At 43.3% G+C, this 20,494-nt stretch overlaps 1 protein-coding gene across 2 annotated transcripts in view; it reads left to right on the top strand.

Annotated features, from left to right (window-relative positions):
- KCNK10 (potassium two pore domain channel subfamily K member 10) overlaps window positions 1-20,494 on the top strand; it is a 130,479-nt gene that overhangs the window by 63,713 nt on the left and 46,272 nt on the right. For both annotated transcript variants that reach the window (XM_072839610.1, XM_072839611.1), the window contains exon 3: window positions 12,786-12,903. In XM_072839610.1, coding sequence (XP_072695711.1) covers window positions 12,786-12,903 — 118 coding nt within the window. The remainder of the gene's footprint in view (window positions 1-12,785; window positions 12,904-20,494) is intronic.

Raw genomic sequence — 20,494 nt, 5'->3', positions numbered from 1 at the left:
TGCCCCCCGAAACTTGCTTAGGAGTTGGGCTTTACGCCCCGAGAAGTGGGGAGTCATTGCAAAAGTTTACACAATGCAGTGACATGATGAAAATTTTCTTTTGGAAAAAGAATTCTTTAGCAATGGGGACTTTGGGTTGGTGGAAGGAGAAATTGGAGGAAGGAAGAGCCACTAGAAGAACATTAGAGGTGAGAGATGCTGGGCACAGAGAAGGGGGCACATTTAAGAGAGTTCGACAAAGGAAAGTTGCAGATGACTCCTTTCCCTTCAGCAGGGATTTCTGGAGTGCTTGCTCAGTGCTCTGCACCCATTGCTTGTTCAAGCAGAGGCCCGGTGGGCAGCATTGCTGGAGATAGGCACCCAGGCTCTGCAGTTTCCCTTCCTATGTTAAATCTCTTTCCTGATTTCTGGCTGGGTGCCTTGGGAAATAGGAGAGTCACCCCAGGTCTCAGCTTCCCGCCTGTAAACAGGAGATGATGGTATTATTCATGTCCACCTGTTAGGGTGGTCTGCAGTTTAGTTACTTTTACTGTTGTGATTGCTATTATTCATTTGTTAGGGAAGGAAGAAAAAAGAAACCAGAAAGCTCCTACTAAAATATGTCCCTCCTCGAGGCCTACTGAGGGGAAAGAGAAGAAAGCTGCTAAATGCCCTTTGGGGTTTCAGTCCTAAATTTTCTAATTGACAAAATTTCTCAGTTTGCTTCTACTGTTAAAGCGTGAAGTCACCTTCACAGAAATTTCTGTGAATGCTGGCTCCGGCTGCTAACACCAGTGGGGCTGTGTCTTTATGGCTTGAGCCCGGGGAGGCAACATAGCAGTTTCCTATTCCATTTAGAGGGCTTACCATGGCCACCTAGGTCAGCATCTTTATCCCAAGCTTTGGTGGGGACGCTGATCTCTCCACAGATCTCTCTCTGTGCCAATCCCCCTCTCTTTCACTCACATTGTTGCTCATATAGTTTGGGAAACATTCCAGAAAACCTCAGAGACCCAGAAGCCTCAGGCAGCCCCCAAGGCGCAGGTCAGTGGAACAATAGGATGGCCATCAGGCCAAGGTGTAACTGAGTGAAAGGGCCTGTGTCCTCTGACTGAGGGCCTGGCTGCTGTTCATGCCCTGCTGAGGTGTGTGGATCTTCTAGTTTGATGCCCTGGGGCAAGCCACTTAACCAGAGCTGGGCCTCAGCAGTTCTACCCAGAGGGGACACATAAGAACCATCCATCTCTGCACTCTTGCCCCTGAGGCGACACGGGAGACTCTGCAGATGACTGTAACAGAGAGATTTCCTGCACAACTGTCTTAGTAATGAAAAATGGCTGCTGGTTTTTTGTTTTTGTTTTTGTTTTTTTGGTTGTTCACTTTCCTCTAGGCACTGTTCCAAGTGCTTCCATGTCTGAGCTCACTTAACCCTGGCAATAAGCTTACTACAGGTAGGTTCCATCTCCATCATTCCATTTTATGGATGAGAAAATAATTCTGAGAAGTACCTTGTGCGAGGTAAAAAACAATCAGTATATGGTTAAATGGGGATTTGAGCCTTGGGACGTCTGACTCTGAAGCCCATCGCTCTAACCATTGGGCTGTGCTTCTCACTTGCATAATTGCTGAGTTTCCCTTATAGCACATCTGGGCCTTTCCCGAAAGCTTTTACTCTGAGGAAAAGACTGGAGGGAGAAGGAAATATTTTTAAGGGTGTGTGGGCTGTCTGACCTGGTACGATAGCACTCGAAATGTGGATTGTTGTATTTTCAAGAAGGTGTCAACGAGAGGAAGGAGCATGGGTGTGAAAGTAGACTTGGTCCCTCACCCCACAGAACCTAAGGCTCCTCCTCCTAGGAAAGGATGGGACAGTCCCTCTCATTCAGAATATGGGGAGGAGGAAAGGGGTCGCCCACACAGAGCACCAGCAGAGTGCCTGACATCTACCTGGCGTGCAGGAAATAATATTTCCTTGAACTTGACTTGACAGCCACCCGATCTCAAGAACCTCTTTATCCTCACTGGGCTCTCTTGCCTCAATTGCTTATTTCCCTGTCCCTAGTACAATTGTCTTAGAAACTTCTGTTGTGGCTAGTCTTGGAGAAAGCAGTAACACGTTCATCTTCTGTAAACCTCAAAGAATAAAACCATGAGGTGGCTTCCCTCAATGATGAGGGGAGGAAACCATGCCTCAGCCTGGATGGATGATGATTTGTAGCAGTTTGTTTTTCAGGCTGTGAATGCTTAAATATTTTCAGACTTCGAAGTGTCTCCAGTGTAGCTTGTGGGATCACTTGGCTGTTTTCTCTCCAGGTAGTTGCCACATGGAAGGGCTGTAGTGTTGGATGAGGTGCCCACTAGGGGGGATATGGGAGTTTCCATTCTAAAGGCCTTGTACAATAAGGCCAGTACAACTGCAGGCAACAAGGATTCTTCTCTCATGGGAGGGCGACCCTGGGGGCAGCTGGTGTGGCACTCGTCAGAGTGAGCAGGCTACCTTGTGTCTGGAAAGTTGACTATTTTCCCCCGGCATACTTCTTTCAGACTTTGCTTTGGCGAGTTACTTCTCAGAACCCTCTTGACCTTAGCGTGGCCACTTTCTATTCATGTTAATCTCTTTATCTGAAGAAAACCTCAAGCTTTCATCTGCCTGGTGTGGGCCGGGTCTGGAATTTCCTAGAAGTATGAGCCTTTGTGTGTGTATGAGGGTCCCTTCTCATCCTGCTATGTCTCCTCTTCCTTGACTGATTCATGCCTTTTTATGTTGGTCAACAGGACCTCTGCTACTGGTTTTCATTTAATGATCTCTTGGGGATTTTTATTCTTTGCTAGCAAGTGATTAGAGTCTTAGATACTTTACTCAGTACTCTAGCATATGGATTCATTTCACTGGCTCTGCTCTTTGGGCCCGGCTCCACCATAATTTGGTGTGACATGATTTCATTTAAGATACGAGCAGCTGTATGGGAGGCTGTGTTGTGTCCTCGGTGTGGACCTTTAATGTTGTATGGTGACCAATACCGCTATTCTGCAGATAAGGGAGGGCCAGAGATCAGGAGCTTCCAAACTGTTTTCTCTAGAAGTAGGAGATGTTGGTTAATTTGCATGAGCCATGAACATTTTCCGAGGCCATGACATTTACCATTCCCTTCTACCACGCCCCAAATCCCTTACTCAATTACTCACTTAGTCACTCAATCATTCAACAAATTTACTGATTTCCTGCTGTGTGCCAACTTTAGTGCTAAGTCCTGGGGACATGATGGTGAATAAAAGGTGAACATATAGTCCCTGACCCTCTTGGAGTTTCTAGCTAGGATGACCAAACATCCCAGGTTTCATGGTTCTGGAATAATTGTTAATGGCAGCCCTTTCTCTCTCAAAATTGTTCTGATTTGAAAGATGAATTGTATGGTTACCCTACGGATAGGTAACCCTTGTGCATGTAATTGCACAAATCAGGATAAACAAAACCATGATGAATGCTGCAGAGAAGGAGCCAGGTGGTGCATCAGCAGGAGAATTGACATAGGGGTTTGGGGATTCTGGGTGGGGGAGCTGAATGCCCAGGCCTGTAGTGGAAGGACACCCAGGATGTCTGAGGACTTGAGAGAAGAGGATCATGTATGGCCAAAGGGGAGTTAGTAAGGGGAACCTGGTAGGCAATTAGCCAGGGAGCAGGTGGACAGGCCATGCAGGGCTTTATCCTGAGAGTGCTGGGAAGCTATGCTCCTTCAGGCAGCAGGGTAGTATGATCTGGTCAGTCAGCACATGGCCATTTTGGTCCCTTACATAAATCCAAAGGATGGCAAGAGTCAAGAGCTGGTTTTAAACCATTCATTCATTCAGTGATCACATTTATGGCGTGCGAACGATGGCACTCTGCTAAGTGTTGTGTTCTGGATTCCTGAACTGATTTACCTTCAGAGGGGGCCAGACTCAAGTCCTAGGGGAGGCCTTCGTGTACCCTCCATGGCAGGCAGTGCCTGCTTGACCCCATAGCACTGACATGTGCCTCTACCCTTAGTAGACATTTTTTTTTTAAGATTTTATTTATTTATTCATGAGAGACACACACAGAGAGAGGCAGAGACACAGGCAGAGGGAGAAGCAGGCCCCACGCAGGGAGCCTGACGCGGGACCCGATCCCGGGTATCCAGGATCACACCCTGGGCTGAGGGTAGCAGTAAACCGCTGAGCCACCCGGGGTGCCCAATAGACACTATTTGAGTGAACATTATTTTTCTCATCTCTCTCTTTCCCACTTAGGTCTTCCAGATTGACTCTTTTATCCCATATATCCCTCGTGCCATATATCCCTTCTAAGCCATAGAAGATGCATGAGTTTCGAGGACTGAATGAATAGGGTGTTTTAGATCTGTTTTGGAGACCAAGAGCCTTTTGTTTAAAACCTTTGCAGAAGCAAAGCAGAAAGTTATTTTGTTTCTGGGCAACAGAAGTTCTTTCTTTTCAGTCTGGTTGTCAAGGTACTTCTCTCAAATCAGCTTTCCGTCTAAATTTTTCTGCATGAGCAGATTCCCCTGGTGTTCTTAACCTCTGAAGCTTTACATATCTAGAAACACAATGATTGAAGGGAAGCATGGTACCCAAGGCACCGATTCAGCAGTCAGTGGAAATCCTTGCTGTGAGTCAGAGTGCAAAGCCAGCTAAGCCTTCTCCTTCCCAACCCTGAGCCATCCCTTCTTCCAAGCAGCCTTTTGTGCAAGAAGTTTAGGCCACAGCTGAGGCAGCAGGTGACCTCTGTTGAGTGCAGGGTTGGGTCTTTTGTGCCTAAGGACACAGGTCTGACAATGTGAAGTGACTCCTCCCCATTGTTACCCAGAAATCAGAGGCACTGCCCTCTCTCCAGCGAAGCAGTCATGCAGAAGATTGTTCAATGCATGCAAGATCGGGCCTGCAGCCCCTGGCCTGTCTCTACAGGCCCCCACTTCATTATTATTATTGTTTTTATCCCTGAGGCTGTGATTCCCTGACTGTTTAGTGAAGGTCTAAAGCTTTTGAGCCAGAAATTAAAGAGCTAATGAAAATTGGCATGCCTCTGGAAAAATGAAGTTGCAAATGAGGATTGTGTCCCCCACAAAAAACTCCCATAAAAATAAAACACAAAATCCAGAAATGAGCGGGGTATATGGTGTCCACATTTCTATACAAATGTACGTGTGTTTTGTTCTTATTTAAAATGAATAAAAAATCTTACTTAATGAAGTTTTGATGGTTGGCATGTGGCTTGTATGATAATTTTCCATATTTACAATAAAACATTTTCATTAACTGAATTCTTGTCTTGAAGCAGGTGCTGTGTTTGGCTCCGTGATTAGAAAAAAATAACAAAAGACGCAAGATGCCCACTCCCTGTCCTCCAGAAGCTTCCAGGCTGGTATTAGTTTTATCACAAGCCAACACCTGCCTGGTGTTTACTGTGACCAGGCCCTTCCCTAAATACTTCATTATTTAATGTTTACAGTGATCCTTTGAGGCAGGGACAAGCAACCGAAGGGAGGAGTTAAATAACATGCCCAAGCTCAATGGAGAGGAATGGGGATATCCACAGCTCATGGTCTTAAACAAGTGGCTTTCCTTGCTACCACTAGTTAATTCTTCGGTCGTGGTAATGTTCTAAACCTCAAATCATGGGGCGCCTGGATGGCTCAGTCATTTCGGTGACCAACTCTTGGTTTCAGCTCAGGTCATGATCTCAGGGTGGTGAGATCAAGCCCCACATCAGGCTCCATACTCAGTGGGGAGTCTGCTCCAGAATTCTCTCTCCCTCTGCCCTTCCCCTACCCCTATCCTCCACCCTTACTGGCGTGCACACATACTCTTTCTCGCTCATGCTGTCTCTCTCCCTCTCCCTCTCTCTCTCTCTCTCTCTCTCAAAGAAAGAAATAATCTTTAAAAAAAGACTTGGTCTAAAAAATAAAAATCTATTATCACCTGGATATACACTAATGACTAATCTATCTAAATATTGTCATGTGGGATCAAGCCACATTCAAGGGGAGCCCTTTCACCTTCCAAATTGCGCCTTACAATATAGAATTAATTCTCTCTCTCTCTCTTTCTCTCTCTTTCTCTCTCTCTCTGACTACATAGAACAATGAAAAAAGAGAAATTTTAAACCATGAGGGAAGCATCAAGCCCATAAGGAATTGCCTCATCACAAGGGTTAACTGCATTATTCTGTGCACTGGCAAGTGCTCAGTAAGGATTCCTGTTCTTATTAATATTACTATATATGAAATGACAAGGTGCACCACTCAAAGCTTTACATACATTACAAAATATCCCAACAAGGACACTGCAGGGAAAGGTTTCCTCACCTTATAGATGAAGACACCGAGACTCAGAGAATCTGAGTAATGTGCATAGGCTGAATGTTTGCTTCTTTATCCACAAGCTTTCTCTGTTGCAAGACTAAGTGCTGATGGGGGTTGTGCTCTCACCTCGGCACTGAAGCAGAGGCTTCTTGGAATCTGCCACAGAACTGCCTTGCCAGGGGTGACTCCAGAATTCCTCTGATACACTCCTGCTATTGGAAATATTGGGATGTGGTCTCGCACTTGGATGTAAAATTACCCCTCCCCTGCTCTAAAATATTTATATGAGGAATGCTTCTGAAGCCGGAGAAATAAAAGGCAACTGTGGCCAACAAATTAATATCACACTTCCATTTCTTACCTGAAGCTCTTCTGCCATAGATGGGGAAGGAAGTGGGAGGACGTCCTGCCCTGTTGTTGGGGTTTTGAATCATTAGGGGTATTTGTGAGTTGTAATGAATGTGCTCTGCCAATTGCCTCTCTTGGCCTCACAGGGTTTGTGGCTTCCCTTTTGTCCATTAAGGGCTGAAAGTGTGCTCCCTTTTAATACATTTATGAAGTCACTTTTCATACCCACCCCTTCATCCTGCCTCAACCTCTTTGGCTAAATATTTACCTCGTAGACCCCCTTTGCTGACTGTGCCCTCTCGGGACTAAGAATGTGGTCAACACAGACCAGCCTTGGGTTCTCAGACGAGGCCATTTCCTTTTGTCTGTGTGGTATAAGCTATTAGTAGAGTGACCATATGCCCTGCATTCCACCTGTCTTGTGGTCCCAGCATGCTTATCACAGAGCCCCTCTTGACTCAGCAAGTGTCCTGGGTTTGACCATGGGTAAAATGATCACTCGGGCCATTAGTGTCCACGCGTATGGCTCTCATCGGCTGTGTTCATCAGCCAGTCTCAGACAAGCAGACTGATGATTGCTCTACCTTTGCTTGTTTTTCTTTTTGGTGCCATATAAGGCAACAGAGAAACAGATTATCTCACTGAGTACACAGATCATCAGAGAAAAGCCACAGACAGTTAGTGGTCCCCTGTGGGTCATCATTCATCCCACTGTAGTGCTAACACTTCTGGTGGTATCTTGCACCATCTGAAACAGTGATTTGGGCAGCTTGGCATTGCCTTATGGGATTATAGCACTGAGGAAAGCTGGTGGGGGGCCTCCAAGCCATATCTTTCCTTCCTCTCTTCCTATAGGCCTCAGACCCACCTCACTTTCAGAGTGGCTGCAGTTTCTCCATTATACCTTTCGGGTGGTCCTAACACCCCTACCCGGGGGTGGTGGTGGCAGGATGGGGGAGAGGGAGACAGACTCATTTTTATCTGTCCTCCAGTTTTACTGAGATATGATTGATATATGATATGTAAGCTTAAGGTGTATGATATATTGGTTTGGTACATTTATATATTGCAAGCTGATTACTATTATGGAGTTACATTATACCTTCATCATGTCACATAATTATAATTTCTTTTTCTTTTTTTTTTTTTTTTGTGGTGAGTGTACTTAAGATCTGTTCTCTTAGCTGCTTTCAAGGGTGTAGTGCAGTATCACTAGCTGTGATCACAATGCTATACATTAGGTCCTCAGAACTTACTCATCTTATAAAGGAAAGTTTGTCCTCTTTGACCAACATCGCCCCATTTCTCTCACCCCCGGCCCCTGGTAGCTGCCATTCTTTTTTAGATTTTGCTTGCCATGTTCAAGTTAGCTCCCTACCTTCTTTTTTTAAAAAAAAAAAAAAAAAAAAAAAGAACTGTTATATTTCTTTTTGTGGGGTTATTTTCTATTGTTTCTCTGCTTTTACAAAGAAGTAAATTGCATGGGCCTAAGTTTATTACTTTAGTTTGTTTATTTGTTTATTATTGATTTGAACATTCACTCATGGGTTGTTTCCTGGGTAGTTGGGTGAGTAATGGACATTCCAACTGAGAGGCTGAAAAGGAAGTTCAAGGAGTGGAATTAAATGTTACAGTAATGCTCTCTTATCTAGAGTGTCTTTCCCCTGGAGCTTGAAGCTCTTACATCACATTCAGAATGATTTCTTTTTGGATCCTTCTAAGACCTCATATTGGTTGAACTTGTAAGTGAACATACAATACTCATCGGGTCTGAGATTGTGGCCTAACATCATGCTGCTGTTGGTTCTATCTGCTCCCTATAACTGATCTTTTAAGTGATGCAGTACACAGCTCAGATGCATCATTTCATTATCTATGTGCTCAGACATTTCTGATGGGCTGGCTTATCTTCACTTTCGCAGTCTGAATGCCAAGAAAAGACAAAACAACACATGAAAGCAAACACATTTAATTGTAAAATGTTTTACTTGAGCTCAATTAAGATCATTAGAAAATACTTTAAAAAATTAATAAAGTTGGAACTGTGAACTCAATCAGAAATATCCGTATTGAGTTAAAAATGATGTTATTAATTCAAGTGATAGTCTGTTTCTTTTTTTTAATAATAAATTTATTTTTTATTGGTGTTCAATTTACCAACATACAGAATAACACCCAGTGCTCATCCCGTCAAGTGCCCCCCTCAGTGCCCATCACCCATTCATCCCCACCCCCCGCCCTCCTCCCCTGATAGTCTGTTTCAACTGGATTTTCTCTCTGTGTGTATAGGCCAAGTTTGCCAGTTCATTTTAATTCTGGTGGTTTGCCCCAGATCTAGACAGAATAATCAAACCTGGTTCCTGGACTTGGGGATTGTCCAAACCCTCACCGAGGGCTTGGTGACTTGTTGGAGAGCTTTCTTCTTGCTTTAGGTTCCAATTCTTGTCCTGGCCCCACTATACCCTTAAGAGCCACAAAACCACTTCCTTGAGATATTTGCTCGTGTAGCCCACTCTACTGTAGATTTGGGAAAGTGATAGAGGGATTTACGTCACAGATATACATAAAGTTAAAGTTGGGTGCTGTGTGGACCTGCTCTTCAATTCCCCGGCTCTGCTATAGCTGAGTCCGAAGCTCCCATGTGTCAACGGACACTAGTTTCTCACTCTTTCCTCCTTGTCTTCTTGCTTTTTCAGGGCTTTCACTCTTTATTCTGTTCCTTCCTTCTCAGGGTATAAAATCAGTCTCCATGTTTATTTACCTTTTAATTTAATTTAATTTTTAAAAAAGATTTTATTTATTTGTTTATTTGAGAGAGAGAGAGAGAAGAGAGAGTAAGTGAGCATGAGCAGAAGGAACGGGAGGCAGAGGGAGAGGGAGAAACAGATTCCTTGCTGAGCAAGGAGACCGACATGGGGCTCTCTGATCCCGGACCCTGGGATCATGACCAGAGCTGAAGGATGGAACCACCCAGGCACCCCTTTAATTTTATTTTAAATGCAGAGCAGTTAAGCTCTCACCAGTTCCAACAGCCAAATGAAGTTTGGTGCCTGCATTTACATGTTTAAGGATGTAGACTAATTAGAAACGATCCTTCGAGAGGTGTGTCTACCTAAATTCTTGGGCAGTGGCTGTCTTCCTCCTCATTTCTGTCTAGAGGTGAGCATGGTGGTGGGGAGAGAGGAGTGCCACACATAGAGGAGAAGTCAAAAACCATGGCTTGGACCCAGTCCAGATTTGAATTCTGGCTTCACTTCCTGGCTATGTGGCCTAGGGCAAGTTCCTTGACTTTCCTGAGCCTGGTTCCCTTATCTCTAATGTGGGGATAATAGAACTTTCTTGCAAATTGCAGAAAGATAACACTTCTAAAGCACCTGGGTGAGCGCAGGAACTCAACAAAATGTTAATTTCCCTCCCCTCTCAACCTCAACTGACAAATGCTTTCCTTGAGGGCTACATATATAAACATTAAATATTTATAAATTGCATAATTAAAAAAAAAGCTTAAAAAGGAATCTTACTCTGGGTGTTTTTGATGAAACAAATAATCATCCCCACTTGTCTTTGCTGCAAATCTGTACTTTTAGGTACAGCTTATGACATTTATGTGCATTTCTCAGCATAGTGAGACTTGATTGAACCCCTCCAACTCTCTATGTAGCTTCAGAGACACTGGAAATATTAGGTATCGATCGTGTGATTTGAACCCAATTAAGTGGCTGAGGCCTAGAGCTGTCCCCAGGGTATTCTTTGCAGGTGGATTTGGCAGAGCTGAATAGGTAACGAGAACATAAGCACTAGTTAAGGCTTGTGCTTTGGTCTGATGGCACTCACACAGCGCAGTGAAAATGGATATTTTGCCAGCAGAAAGGACTTGCCATCTGTCTTCCTCTAAAGCAGAGCAGACCGTAGCCTCTGATGAGTAAGTGATAGTTGTCAATTAGGTCAGTTAGACATGGGCTAAGACAGCTGGTACACATCCCGTGCGGCCGGATTTTAAATCCTGGGGTGCCAGGGTTTATTTTAGAAAGAGCATCCAGTGTGGTAGCTCATATTCCTGGGGGCAGGAAAAAAATAAACTTTAACAGAAAAGATTTTTTTTTTTCCTATGGCCCAGTCTGTTGCCTGGGGGTCTGCCAAATTGAGTCCACGGCATGTTTTGGTCTAACCTGTGAACTAAGAATGGCGTTTGCATATTTGAAGCTTTGTAAGTGGAAAAGAAAAGAAAAACATGCAACAGAAATCGTATGTGGCCCACAAAGCCTTAAATATTGACTATCTGGCCCTTGCAGAAAAAGATCACCAATGCCGAGTCAAGAGAGTTTGAAATATCTGAGGTTAAGGAAGGCAAGAGGTAATGATGATTCACTTTTTTTGGTTAACCTGACTTGTGGCAAACGGTGTGCCTGTCCTAACAAAGCTTCATGGTCGTTGTTCAGGATAAATACAATCGCATTTCAGGATTTAATTGTGTCCCGTTGTCTCCACATGGGGTCATCCCAACTTTGTCCAGGGACCAGTATCTCTATTTGTTGTTTCAGAAGTAGCTCATATGTCTGTCACCTCCCTCTAAAGGGCTCACCTGTCATTTCCTCATCACAGCTCACTTGCTTCAGGATTCTTCCTACACTGTCCCCTGGCCTGAGAGGAGTCAGCAGGGGCCAGCTCAGAAAGGGCTGCTCACGTATTTTCCACCTTAGTCTGCACAGGCGGAGTCCAGGCAAGGATTTTCAGCTGGGGAGTATGTGATCAAAAACAAATTAAATATACGTGGTGCAAAAGTATGAGCTCTGGGAAGCAGGTATCTGTGGGGGCTGCAGTATATGGATTGACCTCCTGGAAGGAGTGAGGCCTGGATTGGACACTGCAGGATAGGCACGATTGGGGAAGGGCATAAGCAAAGTTCCAGAGGTAGAAGGGGGTGTCTCATGGAATGTCCTTCCTCACGTTGGAGCTTTTCCAGTAGTGCGAAATGAGGTTGGATCATCAGTGTGGCCAATTTATGTGAATTGAAGGTGTATGGAATTCCAAATCCCTCAGCCAGTGAGGAGTTATTGTCACTTTTTTAAAAAAGAGCAGTGTGTGTGTGTGTGTGTGTGTGTCTGTGTGTCTGTGTGCTGAGGGGGCAGGGGTTGTCAAATGACAGTCATGAAATTGGTACTACTTGTTACCCTCTAACTCCGTGCTGGGCACTGAGCTGAGGGCATTACACAGACCATCTCATTTAATCCTCAAAACTCTGAAAAAAAAAAATCCTCAGAACTCTGTGGGGAGAGGTATTATCCCTGGTTTGCAAATGAGAACATTTGCATTTACAGAGGTTAAAATAACTTGTCTTCAGTTCTGAAGTTAATAGTGGGCAGAGCCTTGCTGGTCTGATCCGGGAGCCCAAGCTCTCACCTCCTGCCATTCCGAAACAAGCTGGCGTAAAACACTTTAACAAAAACAGAAAAGGGAATAATGAAAAGCAACTGAGAGCCTGCCTTCCAGGAATGACATTTTGGGTGACAATCCTTCTAGACATCTTTCTATGTATATACACAGTGATATGTATGCATTTTGCATAACCCATGCCCAGATTGCCTAAATCCTGTGCCTGCAAATTTCACATAAATGGCACCACACTAAATATTCTAGTTTTCTCCCCCATCCCCCCCTTAAACCACTTTTAAAATTTTCCTAAATGGGCATATGTTGTCACTGCACCCACATTTGTGTAACCAGTCCCCTCTGGATCATTTCAGTTTCTTTTCTTTTCCTTTTTTTCTTTTAAGATTTATTTATTTATTTGAGAGAGTGAGAGTGAGAGGGAGAGCATGTGTGAGAGCAGGGGGAAGGTGGGTGTGGAGGGTGGGGGTGGGAGGCGCAGCGGGCTAGACATAGAGAAGAGTCTCCAGCTGACTCCCTGCTGACTGCAGCGCCCAACTCAGGGTTCCAGCTCATGACCCTGAGGTCACGACCCAAGCTGAAACCAAGAGTCAGACACTCAACTAACTGAGCCACTCAGGTGCCCCAATCATTTCAGTTTCTTGAGGAAGGAAAAAATTTGAGAGCTTTTTTTTTTTTTTTTTTTTTTTAAGCTTTTTAACTGAATCTCCTGCTTTCTCGCTCTCTTTGCAGCATGCCCTTGACGCTGACAACGCAGGAGTAAGTCCGATAGGAAACTCTTCCAACAACAGCAGTCACTGGGACCTTGGAAGTGCCTTTTTCTTTGCTGGGACTGTCATCACCACCATAGGTATCCGTTCATTTGCTAATATCTTTTCCTCTGGGGGCCAGCCAGAGAAACAGTGCTGGGTCAACCTTTGGTCCTAGAACCATGGCAGCTTGAGTGTGGAAGGAGGCTCATGGAACACGGTCAGATAACTGTGGTAGTTGTTGTAGTGGCTCTCCCTATAAGGCAAAGCAGACTAAGCGGTTTCACTTCTCAAAATGAGAGGCGAGAGAGCCTCTAGTTTGAAAGGACCTAATGAAATGGTCAGAGTGGAGAATCAAAAGATGGAGTGGCCAGTGGAGCTCAAATTCCCTTTTACAAATTGTACTTTTTACTAAGGTTGCCTATGAGAGAACCCCAGAGTTCTACAAAGTTTGTTACGAATGCAGCCAGTCTGCTCCTCCCCAGTGGTGGCCGGTCCCTACCTCCCCTGGGGCAACCACGCTTATCTCTTCTGATTGATTTTTTTGATATTCATTTCCTTGTTTTTGTTAGGGATTATTTTTTAACTTCTGATTGTGGAAGGTGAGAAATTACAGTAGTTCCCCCCCCCCACACACACACCTCACCCAACCTCATCCACACTTTTGCTCTGTGGTTTCATTCACCCTCAGTCACCTGTGGTCCAGAAGTGGATGATCTCCCTTCTGATGCATCATCAGAAGATGACTAGTGTGGCCTCATGCTAAGTCACAATGCCTGTGTCCTTCACCTCACGCCATCTCATCACGTAGGCATTTTTTCATCTCACAGCATCACAGGAAGAGGAAGAGCAAGTACGGTACAATACGGTATTTTGAGAGACATTCACAAGACTTTTATGACAGTATATTATCATAATTGTTCTATTTTGTTATTAGCTATTGTTGTTAATCTCTTCCTGTGCCTAATGTGTAAATTAAACTTTATCATAGGGATATATGTATAGGAAAAAACGTGGTATATGTAGGGTTTAGTACCATCGGTGGTTTCAGGCACCATTGGGGTCTTGGAACATATCCCCTGCAGATAAGGGGGGATGTCTGTAGTTCTCTTTCTTCCTCCCTGCCCCACCGAAGAGGGCTCTCTTCCCATCTTCCTATCTTCCCAATATAGCTTGATTAGATTAACAGTGAATGTTTGCATGATTTTGACCAGGGAAATGCTCTTTATAACTGATCCTGTAGTGATCTCTGATGACTTCTTTCCTACACTGATTTTTGTCTTACTATATCTATGTGTGTCTTTTTTTCTGATTCTTGGAGAGTTTTATATTTTTGTGTTGGGGGTTAACTTCATAATCATACATAAGAAACTTAGTTTCCCTTCTTCAAGCAGTATTTATTAGTTCCCTATCATAGGGGATGACACCTCTTCTTCTCTCCATGCAATTTTAGTTGACACCATCCTTTTAATGTTTACTTTTAAATGATTAAATATGCTTACAGTTCTATTCGGTGATTTGCTCACTTCAAATGGTAACTCTTGGCTCTCAGCTATTACATATCATGCAATCAGTGAACTTACTCAGCATCTCAACTTCTTTGGCCCTTGGGCTGTCGATGATTACTCATGGTATCACTCTGTAATGTCAGGGTATATGGTTTACATTCTGTTCTGTTACCCTGACACTTATATTTGTTTTAGTCATCGTTCCATGGTTACATATTGTCACTGTTCTTCTCTAGTCTTTCTGTGGTTTTGCCCATCATCACTTGCTCAGTGGAAACTCATCTTTAAGTAGTTGCCTTAAGAATGGCTCATGGGAGCAATGTTCCTTGAGTCTTTACATTACTCAAAATGGCAGCCTTATTCTCAAGGGGCAGTGTTGCTGGAATCGAAATTCTTTTTTTTTTTTTTTAAGATTTTATTTATTTATTCATGAGAGACACACACACATACACACACACACAGAGGCAGAGACACAGGCAGAGGGAGAAGCAGGCTCTCTGCGGGGCACCCTATGCAGGACTCAATCCCAGGACCTGGGATCACGATCTGAGCTGAAGGCAGACGCTCAACCACTGAGCCACCCAAGTGCCCCTGGAAATGAAATGCTTGACTCACATTTTCTTTTGGAGAAAGAAAAACACATCTTCTGAGTGATAGCCCACTCTTTTCTGATATCTGTGCTGCTGTGGAGAAACCTGACACCAGCCCAGTTTTACTCCCATTTGTAAATGATTTGACCTTTTTTGTTTGGCTACTCAAAAGGTCATTTATCTTCGGTCTGATAATACTAGTAGGTTTTGTTCCTTTCAGCAAAGTGTTTTTGATTGTCATCTTTAAACATGTTCTCTGCCATATGGTTTGGTTCTGTTCTTTGGGGATTCTGACTATACGTATATTGTCACTTCTTTGCCTGTCTTCTGTGTTTGCCGTTTTGCCCTTTGCTTCTTTTTAACTCATAACATGTGACTTCCATTTTGTTCATTTTACCTTCTCTTTTCCTTTCCTGTTTTTGCACAGTGCCTATTTTGCTGCGTGCTCCTTCCAATTTTATTTTCATTTTTGTGATCATCAGGGGACTTTTTTCCCTTCGTGTTTCTTTCCTGAATTCCATTAGCTCACATTCCATTTTCCCTTGTTATCTTTCTGATTCTTTCCTGATTTCTTGCTTCTATGCTTTGTGGTTTTACTGTGATGGTTCTTGGGAGTGATTACTTCATAGTTGGTCACACTTTTCATCTGGTTGGGGCAGTATTTTTCTGCTCAGTGTCTTTCATCCATTGGTGAGGTTTGCTGCTCCTTCCACAGTTTTGAAAAAAAATAGAAGCTTTATATTTATGCTGGGCTGATTTCCTTTTTAAATTCTTGATACCCAACAAACTGGATTTGCCTGATCCAGCTATCTGGCAAGTGATTCTGTGGGGCTGGAGAGAGGAGAGCCGGGAGAGGTAGGGTAACCTCCCAGGTAGTGCATTCTCAACTCTCCGCTTTTCTGTTGCCAAAGAGAGAGAGGGTTTCCTGCAAATGTGACCCATCTATGTTATTCTCTGTTTAGTCCTGCCTCTTTAATCTTTCTGGACAAGATCAAGTACAAGGGGGCTTCTGCTGCTCTCTCTCTTCACCCTGTTTTTTATACTTGGTGCAAACAAGGATATCTCTTTTGAAGTTCAGAATGAGACCCTTACCTTCATAATTGGATTTTTGCTGGCACTTTCTGGGATTTCCCACTGATGGGGTCTTTCTTCCTTCTCTGTGTTTCCTTTCTTTCTTTTTTTTTTCCCATACGGCATCCGTCTAACTCTTTTAGTAATCCTTATACATATGAGGGAAGATATCAATAAGATTCCTTTCCCAGTTCTGCTGAAAGTGAGAGTTTTCTGCCCCTCTACAAAAATATAGTCACACTGTAATAAAAATCCTCATTCTAAGGAATGGGAGACACAGCATTGAGAGAGGCCCCTCTGCCATCGAGGTGGGACAATCTCATCATTAACATCTTTTATGCTCTCTGGGAGGACCTCCCTCATCTGTTGCTCTCTGAGGTGCAGCTATGCCTTCTGGAAGTTTCTTTCCTCTCCATTACCCTTCATGACTACCTCTTTTTTTTTTTTTTTAAGGTATTTATTTATTTATTTGTGATAGTCACAGAGAGAGAGAGAGGCAGAGACACAGGCAGAGGGAGAAGCAGGCTCCATGCACCGGGAGCCCGACGTGGGATTCGATCCCGGGTCTCCAGGATCGCGCCCTGGGCCAAAGGCAGGCGCCAAACCGCTGCGCCATCCAGGGATCCCTCATGACTACCTCTTATGTGGCTGTTGGATAGTGTGCCCTCCTTGGAGGATATACATCTTTGATGATCTACTTCCTATTGGTGCAAGTTTCAGAGGCTGAGGATTGTTTTATTATTTGTTTGTTTGTTTATTTATTTATTTATTTATTTGAGAGAGAGACAGAAATAGCCACAGAGATAGTGAGAGAGAGCATGAGTGGGGTGGAGAGGGAGAAGTAGGGAGCCTGACTTGGGGCTCGATCCCAGGACTCTGAGATGATGACCTGAGCTGAAGGCAGACGCTTAACCAACTGAGCCGTCCAGGTGCCCCTAAGCATTGTTTTAGAGGCACAGGCTTTTGCTGCTGTTTTTAGACCTTGCCTTTAGGACCTGTGTTGTTTCTGCATTGGTGTGTTCAAGGATGTTGTATGCAATAAGAAAATTCGGGATGAAAGAGATTTAGCATTTCAGCTCCTAGCAAAGGAAGCAGGGTGGTCTAGAACCATTTGATATAAGGGCAAAAATTGCTATAAAACTCAATGGCACCCAGGAGCATCACTGTAGTGGCTCAGAGAAGACCAGTGTTGGGTTAAATTGTGTTCATCAGTCTGGTTACTAAGATGGAGAAATGTATTATGCATTTTAGGAGGGTTTATAGTAAAATAATTAAAACTAAGGAAGTCTGGGCCACTTCAAGAGGTGCATTTTGGAAAATGCACTCCAGTATCCAGTGTTGGATCCATGAGACATTAGTATATGTTAAAGAAGACAGAAAAAGGAAAATCCTAATTTTCTTGGTTTATAAAATGGTTAAATCAGTGATCTGTAGGATGCACTTAAAAAAACTATAGCTATGTTGGAATGCACACTGATGTTATTTATTGTGTCAACTTGTTAGGATCCCAGGGGCTTGGTTTATTCATGACCTTATATGATGGGAAGTGGTGGTTCCATCTGCCTAATGAGAAATATTTGATACGTAACATTCGCTGCCCTTTTTAACGTGTGTATGCTGGAATCTTTGAGTTTGTGTAAATCACTCTTAGTCCTTGGTTTCTGCTGCTTGGTATCCATACACTTATACACCCTCGTCTCCTGATAATAAGTTCCTGAGTGGTCCCCTTCCATATGCTTGGCCTCTAGGTCTCAGGGAATGAATCACCTTTTCTAGACCAAGAAATCTAGTGCTTTGCATGTGTCTGGTCACAGTTCTTGGTTTAGAGGTGGATGTGAGATCTAGATTAAGCCAATAAGAAACCCAGTCCCTGGGCTTTTGCTTATCCTTTGGAGGAAGTGACTTCCTCTCTTTCTCCGTGGAGGTAAATCTGGAAAGAGATAGGCCCAAGATGCTGCAGTCATGTTTTTGGCTAGAATTCAGATAAACTAAAGAAGCAGCAGAAGAAAAGCAGAGTGATAAATGGGGTTCTGCTAACATCTTTTGAACTTTGGGTGAAGCTACCCTCTAAGTGTTAGGAAATAAATGTTAAATCCCTTATTTACTGGGGGCAGTGCATTTCTGTTTTTGTTTAAGCTAGACTGCATTGGGTTTTCTGTTACCTAAAACTGAAAAAAATCTTAAGTAATACACATTAATGGGTCAGAGATCACAGAAGGTCCGTAAGTGTCCTCTGACCTCAATGGCCTGTGTCTGACCCTGCTGGCAACTGCAGTTTCAGGGGGTATCCCCCACTTTCTTTGGACAACTCACTCTTGATGTCTTCAGCGAACATCCTATAGGATGAGCCTCTGGGTTCAGGTATCTTTGTCCTAGCTGCCTGGTAGGCTCTATTGCCACTGTTGTGGGAGGCAGGACACTATGTCTTTTCTATGCATGGGATGAAGACCCTTCCTCAAAATCTGAAGGGAAGGTGCTAAACAGGAAACTACTATGAAACAAGCATACAAACAAAAACCAACCAAACAAACCCAGCCCAAATTACAAGTCCACTTTAGTATCTTTATTATCATGGCTCAGTATTAATGCTAGAGACTGGGTCCTTGTTCTATTCAATTGATAGAAGCATTATTTTCTCTCTCACTTTCTCTTTCTCTTAATTGAAAAATAATGCACTGTAAATTGAAAACCACTTAGCTGGCTAAATTTTAACTCTAGAGTGAAGGATCTTTGTAAAATCATACAGTTAGAGAATTCTAAATAAAAACTGAGCACAATGATGGTAAGAATAATGAGGGAAAGAAAAACTGTGTTTTTTTTCCAATTATTTGGTGGTAAATTCATTCATCATATGTGGTAAAAAGGTTATAAGAAAACTCAGAGCCCATGAATTCTTTAGGTTCTTGAGAAATTTTCCACTATTTAGGAGTTAAGCAGTGGAATGGCTGGAGCAGAGGAGCTGTCTTCTCATTACTTATAAAATATCCAAACATTAGCCTGCTTACTAGAGTTCCTATAATTTGTGACATAATACTATAAACATTTCCCTGTATTACTAAGATTATTTGAAAAACATAATTTTAATTGGGTTCCATTGGATATACTACCCATACCATAGTCACATGGTTGGAGGCTTAAGTTGTTTCTATTTTGTGACAGTGTAATACCACAGTGAAAATCTTTGTGTGTCAAGTGTGGTCTTCATCTCTGGTTGTTTCCTTAGGGGGATCCCCAAGGAATTGTGGTGTCAAAGGACATGGATTTTTTAAAGTCTTGGCAAATTGCTTTCCAGAAAGACTCTCATGAGCCGCATGAGGTTATGTACTTCTCAGACACAAGAAATATGTGTTCATTATTTAGAATGTGTATAGAGAGGTCTTAGGAATAACAGTCTTTTCTGAAAAACAGTGATACGACTCAGGATCAGAGGTCCCTTTTATCTGAAAGTATCAAAGTACTTCTTTTTAAACAAGGTTTTTTATGTTCACATATACAAGAAGGCTTACAAATATGTAACAACAGGGAATATATTAAGGCACTTCTCCAAACTAGGAGCCATGTCAGAGGAAGACTAGACTCTGTTCAGTCTTTGCTTGTCCCCTTTCTCAGTAACTAATTCTGATGTGGGATAGTCCTGTTCTTGACTGTTGACTGCCAGTGGGTCCCCAGCAACGAGGGTTTCTAAGCTGGAGGAGTGATGCTCACTCCTTTGTTCAGTTGCTTTCCCACAAACCATTATTTGTAGAAGGGCAGCAAATGATGGCATTCTTACCAACTGCTATGGAATGCTGGTAGATTTTAGTCTTCAAGGCATTTTTGGATTGAGTCACTTGACTTTACTCATATTAGAGAGAGCCCCTGGTCAGGTCCCAGATAGTAGCTAGTCACTGTCACTTGCCCAGTGAGTGGCCTTAATTAAGAGTTGTACCTGCCAAAGTACTTTGCAGCTATTTCTACTTATGCAGCACCTGAACTGGATGCTAACCTGTGGCTTTGGAAATAGCAGTCATTGCAGCTAATGTTTACTGAGTCTTACTAGGTGCCAGGCACTGAGTTCCACATAATTATCTCACTTAGTCTCTCATTAAGCATATCCAGTAGGTATTATTCTTTGCCTTAGTTTACCGATGGGAAGACTGAGGCTCTAAGATGTCAAGTAACCTGGACAATATCTCATAGCTAGTAAGCAGTGGAGCCTGGCTTCCTTCACCAGGATCAGCTACATAATGTGTAGGGCCCAGTGCAAAATGAAAATGTGGTCCCTTGCTAAAAAAATGATTAAGAACATCAAACTGGCAACAGCAGATCCATCAACCAAGTATGGGGCCCTTCTTAGTGTGGGTGCACAGATTGCATCCCCTGAAAGCCACTTTAGCACCCATAGATGTTCTGATTCTAGAATGCACACTCTTCACCAAATAACAGGGTTGAATAGCACATGGTTTGGCAAAGATTTGACTTTGGCATGTGAATAGCAAATTGAAGTGTTACACATGAGCTACTCAGGCAGTCTTCTTTAAACA

Source organism: Canis lupus, chromosome 9, assembly GCF_048164855.1.
Source record: "Canis lupus baileyi chromosome 9, mCanLup2.hap1, whole genome shotgun sequence".
NCBI classification, from domain to species: domain Eukaryota; kingdom Metazoa; phylum Chordata; class Mammalia; order Carnivora; family Canidae; genus Canis; species Canis lupus.
Note: the sequence above shows the minus strand (reverse complement) of the source record. Positions and strands in the feature narration are given on the sequence as shown.